At 33.5% G+C, this 25,305-nt stretch overlaps 2 protein-coding genes across 3 annotated transcripts; one reads left to right on the forward strand and one right to left on the reverse strand.

Moving 5' to 3' along the window:
- Positions 1-1,525: 1,525 nt before the first annotated feature.
- Positions 1,526-2,158, forward strand: LOC115979466. The gene has a single exon (XM_031101516.1). The coding sequence runs from the start codon at positions 1,526-1,528 to the stop codon at positions 1,961-1,963; it is 438 nt and encodes a 145-aa protein (XP_030957376.1). The 3' UTR covers positions 1,964-2,158.
- A 7,888-nt stretch (positions 2,159-10,046) lies between these two features.
- On the reverse strand, positions 10,047-12,696 carry LOC115980043 (putative pentatricopeptide repeat-containing protein At1g56570). Of its 2 annotated transcripts, none has more exons than XM_031102241.1 (2): positions 11,822-12,696; positions 10,047-11,679 (listed from the first exon to the last, which is right to left on the reverse strand). In XM_031102241.1, the coding sequence occupies exons 1-2, from the start codon at positions 12,431-12,433 to the stop codon at positions 10,444-10,446; spliced, it is 1,848 nt and encodes a 615-aa protein (XP_030958101.1). In that variant the 5' UTR covers positions 12,434-12,696; the 3' UTR covers positions 10,047-10,443. The 2 variants fall into 2 exon arrangements, with proteins under 2 accessions (XP_030958101.1, XP_030958102.1); XM_031102242.1 differs by having other exon boundaries at positions 10,444-11,655; positions 11,822-12,433.
- Between the last annotated feature and the right edge of the window lie 12,609 nt (positions 12,697-25,305).

The following is a 25,305-nucleotide window of genomic DNA, read 5'->3' on the forward strand; positions in this document are numbered from 1 at the left end:
GAAAAATGCATAGCTACTCAAACCTAAATACCCTTCAATTTGGATTTGGATAAATGAATGATAATTGTAGATATAATCAATGTTGGATTTTGTTAATAAGTACTATAAAGCCACATATCAACGAATAATAGACATTCAATTATGGGTTATAATATACACTTTCAAAAATTAATTTTTTTTAGTAATTTACTAATTTGCACACACAAATTTGGAGTTGAATGAAAGACAATGATTATAATAATCTTACTTTCTATATTCCACTTTATACTCATCAATTGTGGTATATCGAATTTGATTTTCTTTTTTTCCATTTTAATTTATAATTAGTTTGATTCTCAAAGAAAAAAGAAAAGTTTACAAGTAAAAATAATGCATAGTAATAGTATTAGGTATTGTTAGTAACAAGTTACATATTAATTGTGGGGCCAGAGAATTTGTGACCCTGGCCCACTTTACATTAGGGCCCAAGGCCTGCGTTGAGGAGAGACGTTGTCGATGACATGCAACGAAAGTTCAAATGGCTTAAAAATGTAGCCGAGGACGATCCTGTCCTCGGCATCCCAAAACCTAGAAGGGAAGAACGACACGTCATCAAAGGCAGCCCCTAGAGCGCTCCCAGAAGAAAAGGGCGAGTACAGTAGAACATGTACGGGAGTACAGTGTAGGAGCGGTTCAAAGAAAAGCTGTCACTTCCACATTGAATGCGCCAACAAACGTCTTGGCCGCATTAATGGGGAAAGGACCCTTGAGCAGTATGATTTCGATTACTGTAACTAACAGAAGGTGGGGGAAGGCGGCTGATGGGATACGCACTCAAGTAGTTACCTGCCTGACTAATAGATGGACGGTTAGGATCAACTGAGAAGGGCTATATAATGTAAGGATCCCTCCTTGGAGGAGGGGGGAGTCGAAGAACTAGAGCCAGGCAGGCCGTGCCAAGGAGAAAGTCTTCTTGGATAAGTTCAGCTCATCTCTGTGCAATCATCTTGAACACAATGACCAACGACTGTCCGCTCACCAAGGCCTAGCCTTTTAGCCCACTCTCTACAAATTTATTAATTAGGCTTTTAATGTTCGAACCCAATATGAATTTGGGATCGTTACTAATTAAGTCCTTACATTAATGAATAAAAAATATTTAATTATGAATTATAATACACACCTAAAAATTTAGAAGAATTCAATTTTCGTTAAATTATTAACACATTTATTATCATTGTATGTACTTGTTTTCAGTATTTATACACAATTTAATTTCTATTTTTTTAAAATATACTATTTATATAAAAATATTAAATGTCTTAACTAAAGTTACCAAACCCATCATATATTTATGTCGGTTAACCTTAATAGCATGATGGGAGTTTTGAAAAAAAGAAAAAAAAGAGGAGGGGCAAAAGTACCGCTTCACCAATACACAGACTACAGTATTTATCAATTTTCAACTCTACCTCTTCCTCAAACCATTCTACGTTATTCACAAGCACAATCACTTATTCACTTGGAACAAACAGAGAACGCAAAAATGTCTCTGGTTACAGAGGAAATCAAGGCCAAGGCTGAGTACTACCAAGGGCATCAGTTCTGTCAAGAGAAGTCAAAGTTTTTGCTCACAGAAATGGGCTTGCCCAATGGCTTATTGCCACTGCAAGACATTGAGGAATGTGAGTATGTGAAAGAAACTGGCTTTGTGTGGCTAAGGCAGGAAAGGAGCATAACCCACAAGTTTGAAAAGATTGGCAAGCTTGTTTCTTATGCCACTGAAGTCTCAGCTTATATTGAGCACAAAAAAATCAAGAGGCTTAGTGGGGTCAAGGCCAAGGAGCTTTTGATTTGGGTTACACTCGATGAAATCTTTGTGGATGATCCTCCAACTGATAAAATTATTATCAATAGTCTTACAGGGCTGTCCAGGACCTTGCCAGTTTCAGCTTTTGAAATTGAGGATGGAAAAGATCTCTGATTTTCAGAAGTAGCATGAGTTCTAAAAAAGCTTTTTTTATTGTTGTGATGCTTTGTTACCTTTTATACCAGTGTTACTGATAATAAAAAAGTGAACTTTACAGAATTTTATGAAGATCGAGTTTTTGACACCTTAGATAATAGAGATTATAGCTTGGAGGATAGTTGTTTGATCCATGCTTGTAAAGGTTTACCAAGATTTGTTTCTCAAGCAGTCCCCAATTGAAGAATAATTTTAATAAAGTAATCATACTCTTTGGATAAAAATTCAAACTCTTTTTTTTTTTTTTTAATTACATGATATATTATTATCAAATGTGTAAATTTTAGTTATGGTATCTTAGAGTGCGTTTAAGAATTTTTTTTTTTTTTTTTTTTTCAGCGAATGAACAATAAAAGTACTGTTCATACACCGTGCAGAGACAAATTTTACTGTTCATACACTGTTTGAGCACTGTTCATAGGACCCACAATTACTTTATTCAAAAAAAATATTAAAAATGGGTCACACGGTACTATTTACACATTTAAAAATTATTTTGCTACAGTGTTTTTCAGTTTTCAGTTTCAGTTTTCAGTTTTCAGCTGTATCCAAACGGACAATGGTGTATGTTACGTTCTCCGACTAAAATCAATGCATAGATGTCTGCTCAATACATGAGTATATTATAAATTCATATGAAAATATCTTTATAGTTCATGTATAATAGTCTTTAAAAAAAAAAGTTTATGTATAACTCTATTGTAGTATTATGTGTTAAAATTTTAGAGTTCGGTTAATGTATATCCTTAATTAGGGTATATATATTAACCATTCATTTTGTGAAAATTTTTATGAAGAATTGAAAAAACTATTAAAAACAATTAATTACTTTTTCATTTTTCTAAAATGGTTTATTAATATATGCCCTAAGGGTACATGTTAGTAAAACCCATTTATTATATAACATATCATTGAAAAGAGATGAGATTAACAAGTAGATGTCTTGCTGAATGCTTGGGTATATTATAAGGTCATATAAAAATCTCTTTTTAGTTCATGTATAATAGATTAAAAAAAAAAAGTTTTTGTGAAACTCATTAAGTAGTATTATATTTGGTTAGGTGGAAGGTTAAATAAATATATTCTTTCATTCTCAAGAAATGTGCCACATTTCAAACCTTAGACCCTCATAGTTTTGAATAAACGTGTGGAATAAAATGATTAGTTCGGAATTTGGGATAACATAGAAACTTTTGATTTTGAAGATTTATCACCCAATGCCTTATTTTACTTGGCATTTGCAAGTTGGCAAGTCATTTATGGTGGACAATATTTTGGAATTTTTTTTACTTATTTTATATTCTTTGCTAAGTGGTGGCCTAAAAATGTTATTAAAATTTAAATATTATGGAAATAAATAATTTATTACTGAACATAAATAAATATTAAAAAAACTTATTGATTCACTAAAACCATTGCTTAAGCGGAAGGTTAAATGAATCAAATTATAAAAAAATTTCCTTAGGTGGAAGGTTAAATGAAGAATAGTACGTACTTACCTTTCAAAGAAGAGTGACAGATGGTGCTAATTAAAGGATGATGTTGAATCTTCTAAAAAAGAGGAGATGAGGAGGAAGACTAATGAAAGAATTATCAAAGAATGCATTACATCGCAAAATCTCATACTCTCACGCGAGGTTCTTTTCTATTTATAAATATATATATATTGAAACCACATTACATTGTGTATTTATTATTAAATTTAATTGAGGTACTTAGTTACAATATCTAAGAAATGTAGTTTTGCCCTTTTAAAATTTATAGAAATTTAGATTAGGTAACATAGTTTAAAGATGTGTACCAATTTGTTGAGTAAATTGCAGCAAAAGATAGAGCTACAGATACAATACAAGCTGTTAATAGGGAGAAGTAATAAAAAAGAAAAAAGAAAAAAAAAAAGAGCATATTAAAAAAATTTTGGGAATAGAAAAGAAACCAGCTGTCCTGTCTTTCTCACTTTTTGACACATCATGGTCAGGAAGTTCTTCTTCTGTTTGACTCTAATGAAGTTTCGCTTTTTGTCAACGATATATCTAAAATCTAAATGGAGAATATGCTACATGGACTAGTTGAAAAAAACAGGGACCATCGGTAAAGTTGCTATTATTGAACTCACCTGCAAAAGAATAGTTTTTTTTTTTTTGGCTTGGGGAATATGAATCTAGAATGTCTGCTGGAAACATAAAGGAAAAAAAAAAGTAGATAGATGTAGTAATGACACAACCATAAAACTGGTGTGTAGCTAATTAAGAAGAAAACTTAACTTAAAAGAAAGGCTAATCCTTCTTGCTCTTGTTCTTGTGCTTCTTCCTTTTTGGTTTGATGTGTTTGTCATTATGTTTGAGGGCAGTGGGAAGAAAAGGACAATAATTTTGTTGTTTGGTTGGAGGGAATTAGGGAGGAGGAAAGGAAAAGTGATGAGCAGTTTTTCTCCCTGACCCTGTGACCCACCGTCTTAGTTCTTCTCAAATAATAGAAGAGTGAGTGGGACTCACTGTCTCACACAATGTTTATTCTCCATTCTCTTCCACCCTAGCAAACAAAACACATGGTAGGAAAGTAGAAATATATATATATATATATATATATTTATTCCCTTCCCTCTCTTCTCCCATCCTTCCTTTCTTTTCTATTACTTCTTATTTTATTTAGAGCTTGGCTTGGGTCCAATGCCTCAATTACATCGGATTCCTTACAATGGTGGCACATGGTTAAAAAGTAAATACATGTTATCATTGTAATGATTCAATACACTAGAACACTAGATCCAATCTTTGCCTTTAAAAAAAAACAAGTTTTTTAAATGAATAAACAGTTTCATTCTTCAATTAGCAATTTACAAGCAGTTCAATAACTACACAGCCGGTTGCAGCTAATAAGAAACAAACACCCAGCTCAACATTTCAAGGCTTAGCCACCCTGAAATTTACAACAATTATTGGCTGCACTTGACTGTTGACTCTTAGCACAGTATCAGAGATAGTACACAAGCAACGAATGAAAAAAACTACCTTGTTCTAAACAGAATTACATAAACTGCTATCTTACTCAATTCTGTTTTTAATTTCCCATCTTATATCACTCTCACAAAGTCTTCTTATAATTAAATATTCCTTGATGGATAAAAGTCTTTGGGGTTCAAATGTGGTAGAAAGCAGCACACGGAGCTAATCTACATGAAATTGATTTCAAGCTCGAGTCTTGCCTTTCATTTATGATTTAACCACACATAGTAGGGGGTGGCTGGTCCATCAATATCAGAAAATAGGGACCACCAAAACCAGTTTTTGGTTGATGTGCCATATGTCTCTATGCAGGAAACTCACATTGATTAACGCCCTTGAGAAGAAAGGGAATTCTCCAGGTACTCAAGAAATGATTTTATTTTATTTATTTATAGCTGAATAAGAAATGATTATTGAATTCTCCATCAATCACAGATCACATCTTGAGAATGACATGAATTTACTTTTAGCCAACCATTAGTGAAAACTTCAGTACCATATGTATATTTTAAAATTAGAAATTACAGTTGATTGGGCTAATTAATTCTTGTGCAAGGTTAGAAACTGAAACTTAAGTAAAATGAAAAAAAATCCAATTGTAGTTCAACTAACTTGTTTTTGGGTGATGCATTTGGTAAGGTTGTTCTAATAACATTGTTTGTACTTTTTCAAAATACGTGTAAGTAAAAAAATATATAAAAATACGTACAATGTTGTTTAAACATTAAAAAAACGTTATTTAAAATTCCTTACCAAACACTCCCTAAAATTTTAAGACCTTTGTACATGTTTGAGCAATGCCCTCATTTAGTACACGTTTGGATTGCGCTGAAATGAAATTTTAGCACGTTTGCGTTTCTGTCAGTGGGTCTTGTGCACTGTTCATGGGACTCACAAGTTGTCTAATTTAGCAAAATTTTCATTAAAATTAGATCTTATTCACACATTTAAAAATCATTTTATTATAGTATTTTTTAGATTTTAGTTTCCAGCAATAAGCGATATCCAAATAATCCCTCATTCTATTTTGACCAATTTATCTGTCATCCTGCAGTTATATACTCTTAAGCCTTATACGATATATATTCCACAGTAATACACTTTTTAAGTCCTGTTTATTATACAGTACTTCATTAAAAAAAATAAAACTGTGTTACTTCATTAAAAAAATAAAACTGTAACTTATAAAAAAAAAAAAAAACTGTCACATTATGAAACAACCTTTCCCACCAACACCCCACACACGACACATGGAGGAGTCATAATCTTCTGAAAGGTAGCTAATCAAATACTCCTTGTCATATATGCTTTGTTCACAGAATAGCAACATGCTAGCCAGGGCTTTCTGCAAACTTTTATTAAATCAAAGCATCAAAATAGTACATGAATTCTTCTCAAGAAGCTTCAATAAAATTCAGTGGAATACTACCAAAATCTAAACAACTTTAAAGTCCATCTGCAGAGCACATGAGTAGCTAACTTTTCTATACACCCAATTGAAACTACAGAAACTCAAATAAATTTCTGTAAGAAATCCTGGGTTGTTTGGTAATGTTGTTTTAGTAGCGTTATTTGTATTTTTTGAAAATACATGTGAGTGAAAAATTGTATAAAAATACGTGTAATGTTGTTTTAATACTGAAAACTGTCGTTAAAAACACCTTACCAAATAGCCTATATATGCAATAATAATACTCTCTAATCTCAAACCACAATGACTAAAAAAAGAACTGAGAGCCGCATAGTGCAGCATCACACTTAAATGACTTAATTAACTCCAACATGGGGAGTTGCTTTACCACCTCTTTGTTTTAGTATTTCACCTTATGACTCATGACCACAACTTTTGCTACCATGGTAGATTGTAATTGATTATCAGTCACTTTTATATATTTTTTCTCTATCACTCCTAGTCTGTCGTATTTATAGTTGTGGCAAAAGTTGTCAGTTTTTATTATTATTTATTTTTATATGCAGGTCTAGAATTTTTGTTTCCGAAATAGGTGGATAGTGAAGAATTCATGAAAAGATTAATGAAATTGAACCTCCAACTGACAATGTTAATAATGGGCTGATTTCCAAAGCGTTTTTCCCTGCATCTTGGAAAATGCCAAACTGGTCAGTTTGATGAAAGTCTTGTTTTGAATTCGGTTTCATCATTCATGTTTGGCAGGTTATGTTCAGAATCTTTGAGGTGTGGATAATGCCAAGCGTATATATTATAGGGATATGCTAACGAGTGCCCTTAAGGCACTAGTTAAGAATCCAATTAAAGAAAATTTTTAAGGCAAAAGAAAAAAAAACAATTAATATTTTGATAACTTTTTTCATTTTCCATAAAAGTGATGTCAAAACATTTCTAAAATAGATTGTTAACAAGTGTTCTAAGGACACTCGTTAGTATGATGGCAGAAAGGCATACGATTGCTTTGAATGCTTTGATTGTGTAGTTGGGCAGGACAGTTCATGTGATTGAGGCTTCTCAGTTGTTTAATGAGATGCCTGAGAAAGACATGGTTTCTTGGAGGGAGTGACCAACTTGAAATTGATGCAATAGCATCCTGTGTTCCACGGAGAACTACAGAGCCAAATATGCCAATAATGAAGTTTATGTTGATCTTGTTGAAGAAATGGATGCAACTACTAGCAAGCATAAGATCAGGTTGTCTTAAACATGACTAGAACTTCAAGTGATACTGTATTTGATGATTTGGATTTAGCAAATTAATTATGACATTTATTTATTTTCAATCCACTTGAAATCTCAATTCTAGAACAATGAATAATTTGCTACACATGGATTCAACTAGAGAAATATAATTGGTGTGACGAGAAGGCAATATGCCATTTCTTAGTAATTGATTAGTCTTTACATAAACCAGGAAAAAAGGGTATGAAACAATGATGTTTTATGCTTGTTTTAAAGGTGTTACTTCTCCATGTTGCAGTAATTATGTTTAATAGTTTTCTTTTCTCTCATAGTGTACTTGATTTATTTTTTTAAATAAAATTTCTTACTTGACTTTAAAAAAAAAAGAAGTTTTTCTTTTCTCTTGTTTTATCGTATTTATATTTTTATATCGTTTGGCTGGGCAATTGCAAGTGTTTAATGTGGGCTTTTGGGGTTTGAGTTGGCTTGCTTTGTTTTGTGCTAGATTGGGCATAGAGGAATTGTTGTTTATAGATGTGGAATAGTGGTGGATTTCATTTGGTTGAGTTGGATCAGTGGATGTATCATATTGCAATGGTTTTTCATTTACAATGCTAATCAAGGATATAAAAATAGAATTTTTATTCAAAAAGTGTTACACTTCTTGAATAAAAAAGTGTAACACTTTTCTCTTTTGTGGTAATAGATTCATATAAAAATTTTTTTTGTTGTGGAATGTTAGCTAGAATTTTTAATTTTTTAAAAAACTTATCATGCTTGTAATAATAAATTAATAACTAATGTTTCGACTAAAATTTTTGTTTATAATAAATTTTTGTTCATTCTTGAATTATTTTTGTTCAGTCGTGGCAGGTATTTAAAAAAATAAACGCAGTCCTCCTAGTCAGCTATGTCAGTACCAATTTCAGTGAGAAATTTTGGGTACAAAAATTTGAGAAAGCTTGAGAGATTATTGAGATATGCAAAAAGGAACTACAACTCATGTTTGATGACAACTACAAGAATTATATATTCACAATCCAAAAACGTGACAAACTTATTCTTGTCTCTGTTCACAATCCTTACACCCTGAAATCCTAGTAATATCAGTGCCACTATCCCATCTCCATCATTGCATTGAACCGAAGTACCAAGCTGATGCCAACTACAAGAATTATATATTTACAATAAAAAAGCATAGCTTAAAATTATTCTATTATCACAACTTCACGTGAATGTGAAAATCCTTTTAACAAAAATTTGATTATTCCTCTCTGCACAACAGTCTACTTTAATCAATCAGAGCTTGCTATCTTTTAACATTCCACAATCATGTGCTATACAATCAGGGATGACTATTGATACATCTCCCTTGTGAGACTTGAAGGAATGTAGTGCTTGTGCCTTAATTGTGCTAGATAAAAATAGCCAATGGTTCAATAAGCTCTAGTTCAAATGACACTTCATTCTCTTATAACTTATAAGAGTAAGGTGGAGAGTGAGCGTATGAGTTGTGTGAGACAAAAATGACAATTTGGGGTTAAGACTTATCAACGGTAGACTTTTCCGATAAGCAAAACTCCATTTGTTGTCCAAATGCTACAGATAGACCATTGATGGATTCATTCATTACCGCACTTGATGTCAAATGGTTGGGGAATACATGTTGTATTTCCAGGGCACAAATGACAATGCATCCAATGTATAATACTGTTTGAAGTCAAGTCACTATCACATTTGGAAATACTGTGGAATTTCTCCAGAGAACTAGATTACCTTTAGAAACTCGAATGCATTGGGAATGTGTTTTGGCAGAATCGGTTTCTATGGTGAGCTTGGACACTGGTATATACAAGCGGTGACATGTAGAGGCATAATTGTAGGAATATTATTCAATGAATGATGTGTTTGTGTGTGTGTGATTCCTTGAAGCGGGTTTATTCAGCTGTTTCAATGTTGTTGCACAAATACTGTCGCCAAGTTAAATGTACTGCTGTTTATGTTGCAGGTCTTTTTGATTGAGATATGTACTCGCCAGGAAGATGGTTCTTCCCTGAAATTAGTATCATGTATGTTGGATTATAATGAGTGATCCTCCCATCCCAAAAAAAAAAAAACTAAGAAAAAAAAATGGGGGTTAAGCTCACTCCTTTTAATTGTTTATGCAGGACCCTGTTTTATTTCAATTTTGAAGTTTGCAGCAGCACAAGAATTGGTTTTCCACTGTCTAATTGGCTTATACCTCTCTGATTGGTCTGTTCCTGCTTATACTTGCCATATGTTTAAAATGCTGACACCATATTTATATTACACTATATTTCTCGATTCTTGATAATGCTCTTCATTTCTTACTCCATCTTCTACAAAAGAGCGCAACTGAAATAAATTTGAAGAGGGAAAGAATGTAGATATTGCATAACCAAACAATACTAACAGTACAACTTAGTACATTGACACTATCTATCATTTTTAATTTGGTTGCAGCACAAAATGAAGAGTTAATTAAAAGAATATCTTAAATTGTTAGTACAGGTTAATTAAACAATGCCCTTTTTTGATGTTGCTAAGTTTCTTCTTCATTTCTTTTTTGCCACTTACTGGATTCAAATGTATCAAAATTGAAAGTTTCAAGAGGAATACCAAATCCCCTCATACACAATTCCTTCTTCTTTCTGTCTGTGTATACCCAATTTAAAGTTGTGTGGAATAACCAAAAATTGTTCTAGAATCATTCCACCTTTATTAATATGGTATTCAAACCACCCCTCAACTTCAGATTTTTTTCAAGTTGCATCTTCTTGGTCATGTATTAAGCAATCCAAATCTGGTACATACCCTGCTTCTTTCATATGCCAAATCAACAAATCCAAAACTCCATACACCCACTTTATGTGAGAACCCATCTTATCTCCAACAACAAAACTATAAACCTGGTCTCTTACCTCAATCCAACTCCTCCCTGCCTCTTTCTTACTCCCCATCCCTCTCATCAGCTTCCTCATATTTGCATACTCCCCCCACTTACCTTCAGCTGCATATATATTTGACAGCATCACGTAAGTCCCCACCATATTTGGCCTCAAATCTAAAACCCTGCGAGCTGCCAATTTGCCCAAATTCGGAAGCTTATGTGCTTTACAAGCTCCAAGAAGTGCCCCCCATACAGACTCATCAGGTTTAAATGGCATACTCTCTATTAGCTCATAAGCCTCCTCAACTCTCCCTGCACGCCCTAGCAGATCCACTACACAGCCATAAATCTCCTGATTTGGAGTAATATTATAATCACCCACCATTGATTTGAAATACCTCAAACCTTCATCTACAAGTCCAGCATGGCTGCAAGCACTCAGAACTGCCATATACACAATCTTATCAGGTCTAATACCAGACCTGATCATCTCATCAAACAATTCAACAGCCTCTTTTCCATATCCATGAGCCCCATATCCAATCATCATAGTAGTCCAAGAGACCAAATCTCTGCAAGTCATTTCACTAAAAACTTTGCGTGAATCACTTATGCTCCCACACTTGGCATACATGTCAATAACTGCATTAGCCAATGCCAAGTTCCCATCAAGGCCTCTGTGAACAATTCCTCCATGAACCTGTTGTCCGCAATTCAATACTGCTAAATTTGCACAGGCAGCTGTAACACTGGTAAATGTGAAGCAATTTGGACTAAAACCTTCTGACTCCATTTGTGAAAAGATATGTAAAGACTCAGTAGAGTCCAACCTTTCATAACCAGTTATCAAGGTATTCCATGTAATTAAATCTTTCTCATTCATTTCATGGAAATACTGATTTGCCTCCGATAAACAACCACACCTGCAATACATGTCTAGTATAGAATTCATGACAGGAAGATTGGTATCGAACCCATGTGTAATCACTGCTGAATGTATTAGCTTGCCCAAAGTGTATGAGCCGATTGAGGTGCAAGCTCTAACAGCAATTGAAAAGCTAAATGGGTTGAGTTCTGCTTCCTCCTGTTTGTCAAATAAATTCAAGAACTGAATGTATACTGTGAGATATATAAAGCTGATATGAATTCTTTTTAAAAATTGAAACCTTTTCAATTGTAGATACACAATAAAAAGTGAGCTTTGGAAGCCAAGTGTTTTCATAGAATTTGAGGTTGTGTCAACTACTTACCAGCAACATTTGCCTGAAAACTCGAAGCCCACCATAGCCATCACCTCTATGAGTGTAACCAGTGATCAAAGTAGTCCATGAAACAGCATTTTTAACATCTATCTCTTGAAAGACCATGCATGCCTCATCCATGCTAACACAACACGTAGCATACATATCCATGAGTGCATTATTAACATACATAGACTCCTTCATGCCATGCTTGATGGCCAAGCCATGGACCAATGCCCCATATGAAAGAGCCTTCATGCTCTTACAACCCTTCAAAGCACTGGACAAAGTAAAAGCATTTGGCTCCACTCCATTCCTTACCATCTCACAGAACATAGCCCATGCATGGCTGTAGTGGTTGCAAGACGTGTACCCAGCAATCATGGCAGTCCATGCAACCACATCTCTCTCAGGCATTTCATCGAACAGTATCCGGGCCTCTTTTATCAAGCCCCTTTCAGAGTATGATTTGATAAGGTTTGTGGCTAATACGGAAGGACCCTTTGGTAAAAAAGGTGTGTTCGATTGGGCAGTGGAGTTGTGGGCCCATTGAAGGGAGTTTCGGATAATGGGTGGGATTGCATGGAAATCAGCCGTAGAAAGTAGTCTTTTAGTGCTCATAATTCCATGCCAAGTGAGGACCCAAAAATGCGACTGTTAACTGAAGTTTTTATAGCGGAAATCTGGGCATTCCAAGAAGGTCTTCATCAAGTTTTTATAGTTTGGTCTTGTTGGTTAGTGAGGTCGGTTTGTAAGATAATGGGTCTGTAAGTCTGTTTCAGTTTATGCCTTTATGGTGTGTTCCTATCTGGTATGTGGTTGTAAGAGCATTCCCATAGACTCTTTGATAAAAAAAAAAATGGTCATTTTGATACCCAAAAATCTATTTTATTATTTTATCACGTTATTTTACAATATTTTAACATTCATTGCATTAAATAATAATATCATCCCATTAAAATAATACAAACAACCAAAAAAGTAAAAAGCCTTTTTTTCATTCATTTTACATACTGTCTCTCTCCCCGAAGCACTCTCTTCCTCCCCAAATTCATTTCACCGTCTCTTTGAAGCTCTCTCCTCCCCCCAGTTCAACTTTTTTTCTTATCAAAACCCAATAGATCAAACACAAACCAAACATCAAACCCAAATTAGCCAAACCAAATCTAGTATCAAACCAAGTTACCAAACATATCAAACACAAATCAATAGAAAATCAGCCCAGCAAAGCCAAGCCATAGCCACAACCCACAACCCATTAATCAAACAAACCCACGACCCAGCCTGCCACCACCAAAAATCAACCCAAAATAAAGAAATTTTGGTTTAATCAATGCGAAAATGAATTTACTTGAGGTGTTTGGCTGAAAAATGCAGAGAGGGAGAGCTCAAAACAGAAAAAAATGGAGGATTTACGGACCCAACCACCGCGATCCACCGCCACAACAGCTAGCACCATCACGATCTGCCACCACCATCTGAATCCTCAGGAATCACAACCACCACCATCGAAGATAGAGGGACAAAAGAATGGAGAGATGCCTAAGAGAGGGAGGAGAGTGACGAGAGTTGTCTGAGAAGAGAGAAGAGTGCAAAGAAAAAAGAGGAAAAAACAAAAAGGAAAAGGGAGAAGGATATATGAGAGAGAAAGGGGAAAAAGAAAATTTTCCCTCCTATTTCGGCAATGCCTTTGCCACATTTCACTTTTTTTTTTTTTTTAATATTTAAAAAATGATATGTGCACACAATTTTTACAATATTTTTACAACAAATTTTAAGTGGCAGGTTATATTTGTTGGATTAAAAAAGTAATCTCAGTGTTAAATTCAAATTTTAACTAATAATAACTAATTACCTGTGATTTGTTGTAAAAATGTTGTAAAAATATTGTAAAAATTGTGTGCACATATCATTTCTTAAATATTAAAAAAAAAAAAAGTGAAATATGGCAATGGCATTGCCGAAATAGGAGGGAAAAAAAATAAAAAATTTTCCCTCCTATTTCGGTGATGGTGTTGCCGAAAATCAAAAATTTCTCTCTCCCACTTTTGTTGAATTTCGGCAATGGTATTGCCGAAATTCACTCTCTTTCCTCAGATTCCTAAATAAGTTGAAACAGTACCTATAACACAAATTAACTTCAAATTTAGCAATATTCAGCCAAAAGACTCCTAAAGAGTCCGTCGATCAGTCATTACTTTAGCATGTTTCAAAATTTTTTTTGACATATAGAACATCTGATGAAGGTAGTCTTTTGGTGTTGAGTGTGCTAAATGTTAAAAATTTAGCATTTAGCACACCTGGTGAGAATGCTTTAAGAGCATTCTTATCAAGACTACTAAAAATTTTAGTATGTAGCATCTAAAAACCTAAATTTATAGCATTTAACACATCACTTTACAATACACCTAATATCAAAACTTCTATTTTTTTAACACTTTATTTAAATATTCTTTCTTTATTATTTTTTATTCATTTTTTTATCTCTCTCCCATTATCTCTCCATCTTTCTCAACCTGGTCTAGAAGCTTCTCCCTCTCTTTGATATTTGCTCTCAAAACCTCCATAGCCTGAGCTTTTCAAGCTCATCACTTCTAACCACGACCACAATTACAGCCACCACCACCAACCACAACCTCAACCCCCAACCATCAAAATATTAAAAAAAAAAAAAAAAAAAAACCCACGGCACAAACCACAGCCAAAACCCACCACAAAACCACCACAAAACCCACCACCCTAGAAACCCTGATTTGAACCTCAACCCAAACCTCAACCCCGATCTCAACCTCAACCCGAACCTCAACCTCGATCTGAACCCACCACAACACGCCGCAGCCAAACCCACCCCAACCTCTCCGATGACCACCACCTAGCAGCCTAACCACTACAACCAACTTCAACCCAGATGGACCAAACACCCACCAAACATTACAAGAACCACCACCACAAGAACCACAAAAAACCGCCACAAGAAAACACACAACACGCTGATCTCCACACCGGTCTCCACGTCGATCTCCTCCACGTTGATCTCACGCCATCACGCCGTTCTCCTCGCCACCAAGCCGATCTCAAACGTATGATCTTGTTGTGAGGCAGTGAGGAAACAAAGAGGGAGTGAGGAAATGAGAGAGATGTGGGAACGGAGAGAGAACCAAAGAAATCAGAAAGGAGAGAGATGTGGGAGATAGAGAGCTGGAGAGAGAATAAAGAAATTAATAAAATATTATACAATCTTGCTACAGTGCGCTCTCAAAAATAAGAGTGCATTGTAGCAAGATTGTAAATTTAATAGCATATACACGATTTGATGGAGTGGGTTTTTTGAGTTTCAATGCTAAAAAATAGCATATATAGCATATACAAGTCTTGTTAAGAATGCTCTAAGGGAGTTATTATGAAGTATAGGCCCCATAGAGTTACCAAATCATTAGTGGACCCCTTAAGTTTGTGTTTGGGCATTTGTGGTCACTAATATTCTATATTTTAACTTGGCTAGGTGGTTGGTATAGTGGTTTATAAGACCTCATGATATTCATGAGATTTTGGATTTGAAACTTTTTGCCAGCATTTTAGGGCCACTTATAGAATTTCTCTCTGTTATAATTTAGTGCGTGGGAGACGAGTGGGAACTGTATAAACCCGAGCTCGTTTGTCAAAAAAAGAAAAGAGAAAATGCCCTTCAAACCCTTTTTTTCCTTCTTTTTTGAGATTTTTGCCCCCTCATCCTTATTAACCGTAATAACCCACATTTGTTGAATTGTATATATTTTGTGGGATGTCATGCACTAGACATCCACACTCATTTTGCTACTCATTCAAAATGAGTACTGCCCCAATATAGCCTGATGGCTTAAGATTGTTTGAACCTAATTTTGCAATTTTGAATTTTTGATGGTTGACGATTCATTTAATTGATCCAAAACATAAACAACCCTCTTTAACCCCATTACAGACTCACCTCCCGTGATGATGCATGGGTTGGTTTATGGGTGGTACTTTGCTATACAACATAAACATCTGTGGCTGGAGGGGTAACACTGATGTGACAAGCAGAACCATGATTTCATGCTAGAATCCAGCACTAGGTTTGTACCAAATTAGAATGCCAAACTTGGGAAAGGAATAATACCCAATTGTATTCTTGACCAGCTTGCAGGTTGAGCATTGCCGGGAACACAATCTTTTACATAATTTGTTGAAGTGTCAAGCCGTGAATGACCCTATTTCTAATATGTTTATTATATACCAATAAGAACATGACCCTATTTCTAATATATTAGTTTTATTATATGCCAATCACAGCATGCTACTTTATTAGTTATAAACATTGTCACTAATAGTATTGATGTTTATATTGGCTTTGAACAGCCAGAGTAGACTTCAGATAGTACTCTTAAATACAACTCTATTTGATGCTTAAAGAGGCTTGCAGGCATCTAATCTTATAGAGGCTTCTGAAATTAATTTATGTTGCAAGTTGAATGATTAGGAATAAACAGTACCAGAGAAACCCTTTTCACATGCAGAAAGAAATTGCCAATACAATACAAGAATTTACCTGAAGGAATTTACCCTTTTCATTAGCCTTTTGCTTTGGTTCATGAAGTCAAACTATGCTTCCAATAAATTGGTAAGTCTAAACAAAATCGTTGAGAATGCCTAATGATAGGTTACCAAGTTGAAATGATTACTGAAAATTGCAATTTGTTTATCAAAAAATCATCAGTTGACTTCCATTGCTACAAGAAGCAGAGTCCTTCAGATGTAATGCAATCTCTCCTGGTACACAAGGGATGCCTTCTTGATTTCTCAAGCAATCACAAGTAAAGCAACTTCATCAAAGCCTGAGATGAATTAATGTTTAGCCAACCATCAGTATAATTCAATACCATATATATATATATATATATATATAGGATTGCTTGGGCTAAATAGGGATCCGGGGCAAATCCTAGAGTATTGCATCGGGTGCAATTCATCCAAATCCTTTATAAATTTTTTACACTTTTCATCTTTTTAACTTTTACTTTTTACTTTTCTTAATTTTTTTGAATCAATGGTTGAAATTGAAAGTCGCTTTTTGCAACTATCAATCTCAATTATTCATAAGAATTGCATCAGGTGCAATACCCTAGGTATTGCACCAGATCTCAATCCTACTTAACTTGTTCAAGGTCAAAAACAAAATATTAGAAGGAAAAAGAATCATATAGGTTTGAAAAAGTGACACAATCACTCCCTTCCCATTGCATTCACACACATATAGTAGTCAAAGTCAATTCTTATGATAGGTAGGGCAGCTTATCAGATATTACTTTTGGATCAAAGAATCCCAACAAGCTGGCCAAGGCTTTTGGAAATTTCATTGGGGTTTACCTCTCTTCAATTCTTTTAATTCACTTTATTTTGACAAGTTTCCAAATTTTCCAAATAGGTGGATTGTGGCAGAGTTCAAAAATAATTAATGAAATTCAAGTTTCAAAGAGAAAATCTTGGAAAATAACCGAACTTTGTACTGTCAATTAGCTCCTTGCCCAAAAATCCAAAAAGCACGGGTACGGCTCCAGGGCCGTCGCACCTAACACTCGGCTAGGTGCCGATTTGCCTTTTTTTTTTTTTTGGGTTCAGGCCAAAGCCGGCCTAAATCTGCCGAAATCATTCGAAACTAGCCGAGAAACTGGCCGAAATACATGTTAAAAAATAAAATAAAATAAAAACTTGAGTTGATTTCTTATTTAGTTGTTAACTTATTATATATTTGTCAAATTATTTGTAGGCTAAACAACTTAAATTGAAATATCTGAATTATTTTTAACTATTATTGCTTTTAAATTGGCATATGTTTACCCTTATATGAAAATATATTTGATAATTTGTAAATAAAAATATATTTAATAATACGTTAGTAAACGTATTCTGTCGCACCCGCATCCTACTTTTTCAAAAATTACCGAGTCCCTCACTTGCATCCATACTTGTACCCGAACTCAAACCCAAATCCGCACCCATGCTTCATAGCCAAAAATTAATTTTGAGCAAATGGTTGTGAACTAACCTTAAATTATTAGTAACATTGAGCAAGCCATGCCAAGTTTGCAAAACAGACAACCTCATTTAACGCCAAAGTACAAAATGAGATCAACAAAGGTTCTCAAGTTTCAAGTTTAGAGAAGTCATACCTGGGAAGCCATAATCCATTTTCCATCAATCCAGTCCTGATGTAGCCTTAAGTCAGAATGCTTAAACTCTATTTCCTCATCTGTGTCCCTAAAGTAAACTAAGTATTTTGAGCCACCAAGAACCATAGAAATCACACCCACCCACCACCCATCATTGTAGAAAGCATCAACTTCTTCAAAACGACTCAAACGATCAACAACAAGAGTTTCTGGTGGACATGGCCTAATATGCAGGGTATCAAACTCTTCTCTCAGAAAGTCTGAAATCATCATCTGTCCTCAGGCTCTGGTACTGTACAAGGAACTTGTCCTTTCCCGCTGCTTCAACAACAGTTGCTGCAAATCAAGCACCTTCAAAACCATCTTCATCACTGCTAACCTCAACTAGTGTCCCGCCCCTTGTTAAACATCTTTTGTGTTGTTGCTTTACTAGCTTTCACCTTTGTCAAAATTGACATTTTCTGCAATTCAGTTTTAAGGAAGCTGACCTTGTGAACTACACTCAAAAACTGAGCAAAAGATGACCTCTACGAGGATAAACAAAAGAATGTATAAAACAAAGTTTTTTTTTTTTTTTTTTTTTTTTTTTGAGAAACAAACACACACACAAAAGAGAAGGAAATGTGTTCTAATATAAAAACATACCACAACTCTATTCAAAAGCCATGACAACTTTTAAGGGAGGGTAGAGTAAGTTATATTACACACAGAGCCGGCTCAACAACTTTGAGGGCCTTAGGTGAAAATTTTAAGTGGAGTCTTTTTTATATTTAAATATTAATCAAATAATATATATTGAATTTTTTATTTAAAATCTATTTCTTGCTTTTTGAGATGCAAAATTACTAATTAAGTTTTTGTATTTAAGTTCCTCTAACATTTCTTTTTCAATTGATAATATAGCTAATTCACTTAATCTTTCTTGTGACATAGTAGAATTTAAATAAGATTTTGTTAATTTTAATTTTAATATAGCTAATTCATTTAATCTTTCTTTTCAAATAAAAATTAATTTATTACATGGTTCAATAAATTAGTGTCATTATAATACAAATGAATTGATATGATACACATCAAATTATTAATTGGTATGATAATTTATAATAATTGATAAAGTAAGAAAACATGTTGTCCTATTACTATGGGCTACTAGGCTGTGCAGTGTGCAGTGCGCAGTGTGCAACTGTGCAGCCTGTGCTGTTGTGCAGTTTGCAACTATGCAGAAAACATGTTGTCTAGCCTAAATTTAATTTTGTTAGTTGAAGTTTGACTATTTTTGTTTTTTCCCTTTTTAATCTTCTACATTTTAGGATACAATCGGGCCTTTTTAATGCATTTTATTGACTAATAAAAGTACTTAAAAAAAAATTTAATTAAAATATATAGATAAATATATTATATATATATAATTTTTTTTACAAGTTGGGGCCTTCTTTTATTTGGGGGTCTTAGGCGATTGCATCAATTGCATCACCTATTGAGCCGACCCTGACTACACACAAACACACTCTCTTAAACAATGTGGGACAATGTATAAAACAAAGTAGAATATGTTAATGAAGAATTTTTTTTTAATTAGTAATTTAATACAAGTAAAAAAGGACATGTCAATTAAGGAAATACCAAATGGCATGACTTCATATAGAATAAAATGGTGGAACATGGCTAGTTTGTTGAGGGTCTGTAACCAACCTCAAAATTTTGGGATTAAGGCTTAGTTGTTGTTGCTGGGTGCATTCCTTTGACTACACAAATCTGGCATCCATTAAATTCTCCCAGTCATTTTCTATCTTATCAAAATGACATTAGAGTGATTCAGTGATAAAATGTTATAATAGTAAACTCCTAAGTCTAATACCTGCAATGAATATATTGCTCTTAAGCACTAAAGTAAGTCTCAACTCTCAAGAGTCAAGAAGATCGTCCTCTCCTCTAAAACATTCTTTTGAATAATGTAGACAAGCTGAGGTTGTCATTCCTTTGGAATGGAAGAACCATCATGATTAATAAATTACAAAATTAATTTTTTTTTCTTTTCTTTCTTGATCATAAAATAGCCAAACGCAGAGAGTGTCAAGTTGACAAATAGCAGAAACCACGACTAAATCTTCCCATAAACATTTTAAGCCAGACCAAACAAAAACACTACCATTATTAAGAAAACCCATTAAACAAGGGGGAAAAACCCATTAACCCATAAAACCCAAAGAACCAAAGAAGGATGAAAAAATAAAAAAATAAAAAAAAATAAAAAAAAAAAAGAGAAAAGAAGAAGAAGAAGAAAGAAACGAAATTCCCACCTCTGCTTATTCCTTCACAAATGGCCGAGTCCCCCATAAATTTATTCTCTATGCAACCTCAGATCCTCCATCCCATACCCGCTCTGCTCCCTCGTGTCTCTGACTTTGAACAATACCTTGAAAAAAATGAATTGATATTAATAGCATACTAAATACACAAATATATATTAATGCAATTTGGAGATTAATCTAAATAAATAGAGTTTAAACAATCAATTTTATTTCTTAAAATAAATTATTGTAAAAGTGTTAAGAGTATAACAATGTACTAGCAATTTTGTATCCTCGTTGCCTTGAATGCTATTAAAAAATAATATTGAATTCAACATTTTTTCTCTATTTGTTTAAGCTGTTAAAACTTGGATTATAGCAAAAACAAGATTGAAAAAAAAAAAATTAAAAACTAAAAAATAAGAAAAAGAGTGGAGGCTATGGTTTTAGTGGTATATATGAATATAAGTAGGCCATTTTTTTAATAAAAAATAATGATTATGTAGAACCCAACAAGAGGAGAGTTGTTATTTTCACAAGTTGACATTGGGAATTATATAATTGGTAGACAATAAAGTAGTGTAAGTGGTGGGCCTAAATGAAATCGAGTGTTTAACCATTGTGAAATTTATTGTGAGAAATATTGTATATACTATATAGTATTGTTTTGACAATTGTAAAATTTGTTGTGAAAAAAATTGTATAAATTCATTATTTACTGTTAGTAGTTCGGAAACTTGTCAACATGACATTACTTTTAGTTTTATGTGGGGCCATTGAGCTTTGTTTTCATTGGAAAAAGATGAAAATGTGTTATATACTTATACAGGACATTAGACTGCTTTCTTTTAGAAGTAGAGAAGTCTTCTTATTTATGCTTGGGGCAAAGTTGAGATAGAAAAATTTTGTAAGGGGGCAAATTGCTTTATAGGTATATTATATAGGAGTTTATGGGGAGGTCGGGGGGGCACTTGCCCCCTCTCGCCCTCCTTTGGCTTTGCCATTGCCCTGAACCTTTGCCCACCTCCTAAATCCTCAGTTATAATCACCATACTTTCCCACCCACCACTATTTGAGTAGAGAGAGTGTGCGTGAGAGAGAGAATGGTAATTTTGTTTGGTTTTTTGAGAATCAGAATGGTACTTTATTATTGAAGTTGAAGGGATTTTTTATTTTTATTTTTTACATAGTTACTTGAACCCGAACACCCATAGACTTGCGGACCCACGTACTCTTATAATTATGAAGTGACTATCACATCAAAGTGGCTTGTGGTAAAATTAAAGGATCCTCGTACCCACTAACATTTATAATTATGAAGTGATTATCATGTCAAAAGTGACATATCGTAAAATTAAAAGGGATTGATGGCTTTGGGTAGCTGGACATTTTTTAAAAACCCTTTCAGTTTTGTTTGTTTTCTCATCTAATTATTTTTTCTCTTTCCTCTACTTTTTTTTATCAATCTATTTAAAAATAAATAAAAATCACAACTACCCTAGCACAAAATCTCCAAAACTAACAAAAAACCCTACTATTACTCTACCACCACCACAAAAATTCACTACAAATTCCATTAGTTGTCTTCAACCCACCAAACTACAAAAACCCAGTCTTGATTGGTCGAAAGCGACTCGGGCTCTTAGGCTTGAAGTCTTCGACTACCACATGAGAGAGAGAGAGAGAGAAACAAATTGTTATTAATTACAAAAACATAAAACTATTTTTAAATCCACTTACTAACAAGCTCCTAGCATTTTTTTTTTCATATTTGATTGCAAATCATACACTCAATCCTCCTTTTGTATGAATTTGGTTTAAAGATTAAATGTGATTATCTACACTCCTATCCCTAAAAAAAATACTTTATATAAACGGATAGTTTTATCCCATTTCACTATGCTCTTTAACCAATAGAAATAAAGCAAAAATGAATAAATATGAAATATGATATAAGAAGATAAAAAGAATCTAGAGTAAGAGGAAAAAGAAAATGGAGGAAGAAGCAACAAATAAGAAGAAAGAAAATAAAATGAGAAGGAAGAGAAGGGGAAAAAAAGAAGAAGAGGAAAAATGGGGCAGAATAAAAGAAGAAACATAAGATGAAGAAGCGATTCATGATAATGAATTGTGAATAGAGAAGAAGTTAGATTCAACTAACATTCTTTGTGTACTAGAAATTGAATTTATATTGTGAAAGAATGGGATTATTTGGGACAGATAATGCAAATGTTTTTTTGTTTGTTTACATTCAGTGTTTTAAAAGTGATAAAAAATGGTATGTACTATTTAAGTCATCCTTTTATGGAATAAAAATAATCCTTGTCACATAATTGGCTAGCATATCAAATTTCAATAATTCAAATATATATATATATATATATGGGTCATTCTACGGTACCCCATATTTTTTGGGAGGTATGGTACCCACTTAAATCTTAGTTATAGATTTCTTTTGTTTTAATATGGTCCATTTATTTAATTTTAATAAGATACTTGCTACCAGTCATCTAGGTTTTCTATAAAACCTAAAAAACAAAACATACGGGTTCTTCTTTTGTCAAGCACTTGAGAGAGATCTCTAATTAACGGGTTCTTCCCTCTAGCCGCCTCTCCCAAATCTTCATGGCTCTGCCTCCTTGAGTTCGGTGTTTGGTATTCAAATCAGGATTTTGATTTTTAATCCTTTTCCTATTTATTGATTGAAGTCACTAGAAAACCCTAGAAAGATCAAATCCTACACCTAAATGACCTTCATAGAGTCTTGAAGAATGGTTAGATACTTTTTCTTTTTCTTAATCATTTTAATTTAATTTTCAAGTTTGATTTTTACTCTTCCCTGATCTGTTGTTTGCTAAGTGGCACAATATGGCTTATATTCCTCTGATTGTTAATTCATCATCTTCTTCTTCTTGGTTCTTGGAGAAATCCTTTGAACCTTTCACAAAGAAGGATCTCTCTTTGTTCACATGTCTTTTTTTTTCCCTCCCTGCTTTTCACTCACTTTGAATTCACTTTTACTTTATTGAGGCACCCTATAACATGTTACTTTTATTACTATGATTTTTAAATATCAAATATCATTTGTGGTGTCACAAGTAATTTCTATTGTTGTTTTATAATGTTAATATCTATGCATAGATTTGGTTAAGTTAGTTCCTGAAGAGCATAAGTAGTTTTTTCTGATTTGGTTTGGGTGCATAAAGAGGTCAGTATCACTTTGTTGTTCTTTTTTCTTATTTTTGCAAACCCTTGATGGGTTTGTAAACTATTGAGAATAAAATCTTAAATTTAATAGGTGCTTTTTTTGGGTCAAACATCTTCCATTTAATTTGTGTTTCTTTTAGTCCAACTTGTATGTATTATTGTTTTTTTTTTTTATAATTTATTTATTTAATCAGATTGTGTTATTCATTCATACACACTATAAAGTTTATAACTTTGTGTTATTTAAGTTGCAATGTTTTAGTGGGCATGCATGCTAGGTGTTTGAGAGAATGACTAAATATGTATACTTGTAATTAGTATGCTCTGTTTGTGTTTTGTTAAAAAATAAAAACTCTGTGGTCATTGTGTGTTATAGCATTTTTAAATTTCATTCAAGTAATATAGACCTTGAAAGAGATAGTGAACCCCATCTTTTGTTTCATTTTAAACTAGTTCCTGTCTAATATTTAGGATTTTTTTGGTCTCCAAGTCAAGAATATTTCATTTGGGTCTTACTATTTTTTGTTTTTGACTTTTAAAGATAATGAAAATGATTTATATTTCAAATTAATTTCTTTTCAAAAAATTATAAAATTGGATGAAAAATATGATTAGATTGAAGTTCAGAAAATATTTCTAAAGCTTGAAGTTTGTGTTTGATCTATTGTGCTTTATCAGTTTTGATAGGCCAAGAATTTATTGGCCCTTTTGGTAAATAAATCAATTAATTAGCCAAGTGAATTAATTTGATTCAATTACGTGCAATAAGCGTGGTAGCACAAACAAATCACTAACTAAGTTAAATGCAGTGGGAAATAAATTTGACACAGGTGATTTGTTTACGAATGGGGAAAACCACCGAAGCAAAACTCCACCAGGTGAATTTAAGGTCACCACTCCTGAGAATTCACTATTATCAAAACAAGTGGTTACAAGTAATAGGAATCCCAGTACCTAATACCAACCTACAGTTGAACCCTTACCCCAATACCCAATTGGACTTGTGATGTAGCGACAATCTCTCCTTTTAATGCACGAATCCCAGTATGTGACTAACACACCAACTTGAGGAAGATGTTGCCTGCAAAGTTCTTCAGTTCATCCAATAATGAAGATCAAGAAGCTCCTTGGTCACAAAACCCTTGGCGCAAAGACGCAGTAGTTTCTATAGAGAATATGATGAATTAGGGCAAATTTCAATCTCCAGTCACAATTTGCATGCACAATGACTTTGCATCAAGTTGCATCACTTGAGACGGTCCGTAAAATAATCCTTATATATGTCTAGGGTTGTGAGAAAAGAAACCCTACACAAATACACATGGATATGCATGAAATCAGATCTGAAAATTCTAATTTCGTAATTCTCGACAGATACAGCTTTCGTCGAGCTACTGTCGTGCTTTAGCATTAAACTTCAATAGATATGATTCTGTCGAGTTTTAATGAACAACACTTCTTCACTTGTTTCTTGGATAGATTTACATGGCTTCAATACTAAACTTGAATTCTTGTTCCTTGAAGTACTAAACCTATCCTAGATCTACCCAACTACAAGTAAAGTGTGTTTTGTCAAAAGATTAGCTAATTTACATAACATATGTCTCTAACAATTTTCACATATGTTCTAACAAGTTTTTAGTGAGACTGTTTGAAAATTCTTGAAAAAAAAAGTTTTTTTTTTTCCAAGGAATTTTAAATTTATTTTATTCTCAAGAAGGTTCCTTTTATTTCTGAACACAGTAATTCAATTCCCAACCTTTGATGACCACTGATAATAGTTTTTCAATTTGGAAGAAATAGGAATAGA

This window comes from Quercus lobata, chromosome 3 (genome assembly GCF_001633185.2).
Source record: "Quercus lobata isolate SW786 chromosome 3, ValleyOak3.0 Primary Assembly, whole genome shotgun sequence".
NCBI classification, from domain to species: domain Eukaryota; kingdom Viridiplantae; phylum Streptophyta; class Magnoliopsida; order Fagales; family Fagaceae; genus Quercus; species Quercus lobata.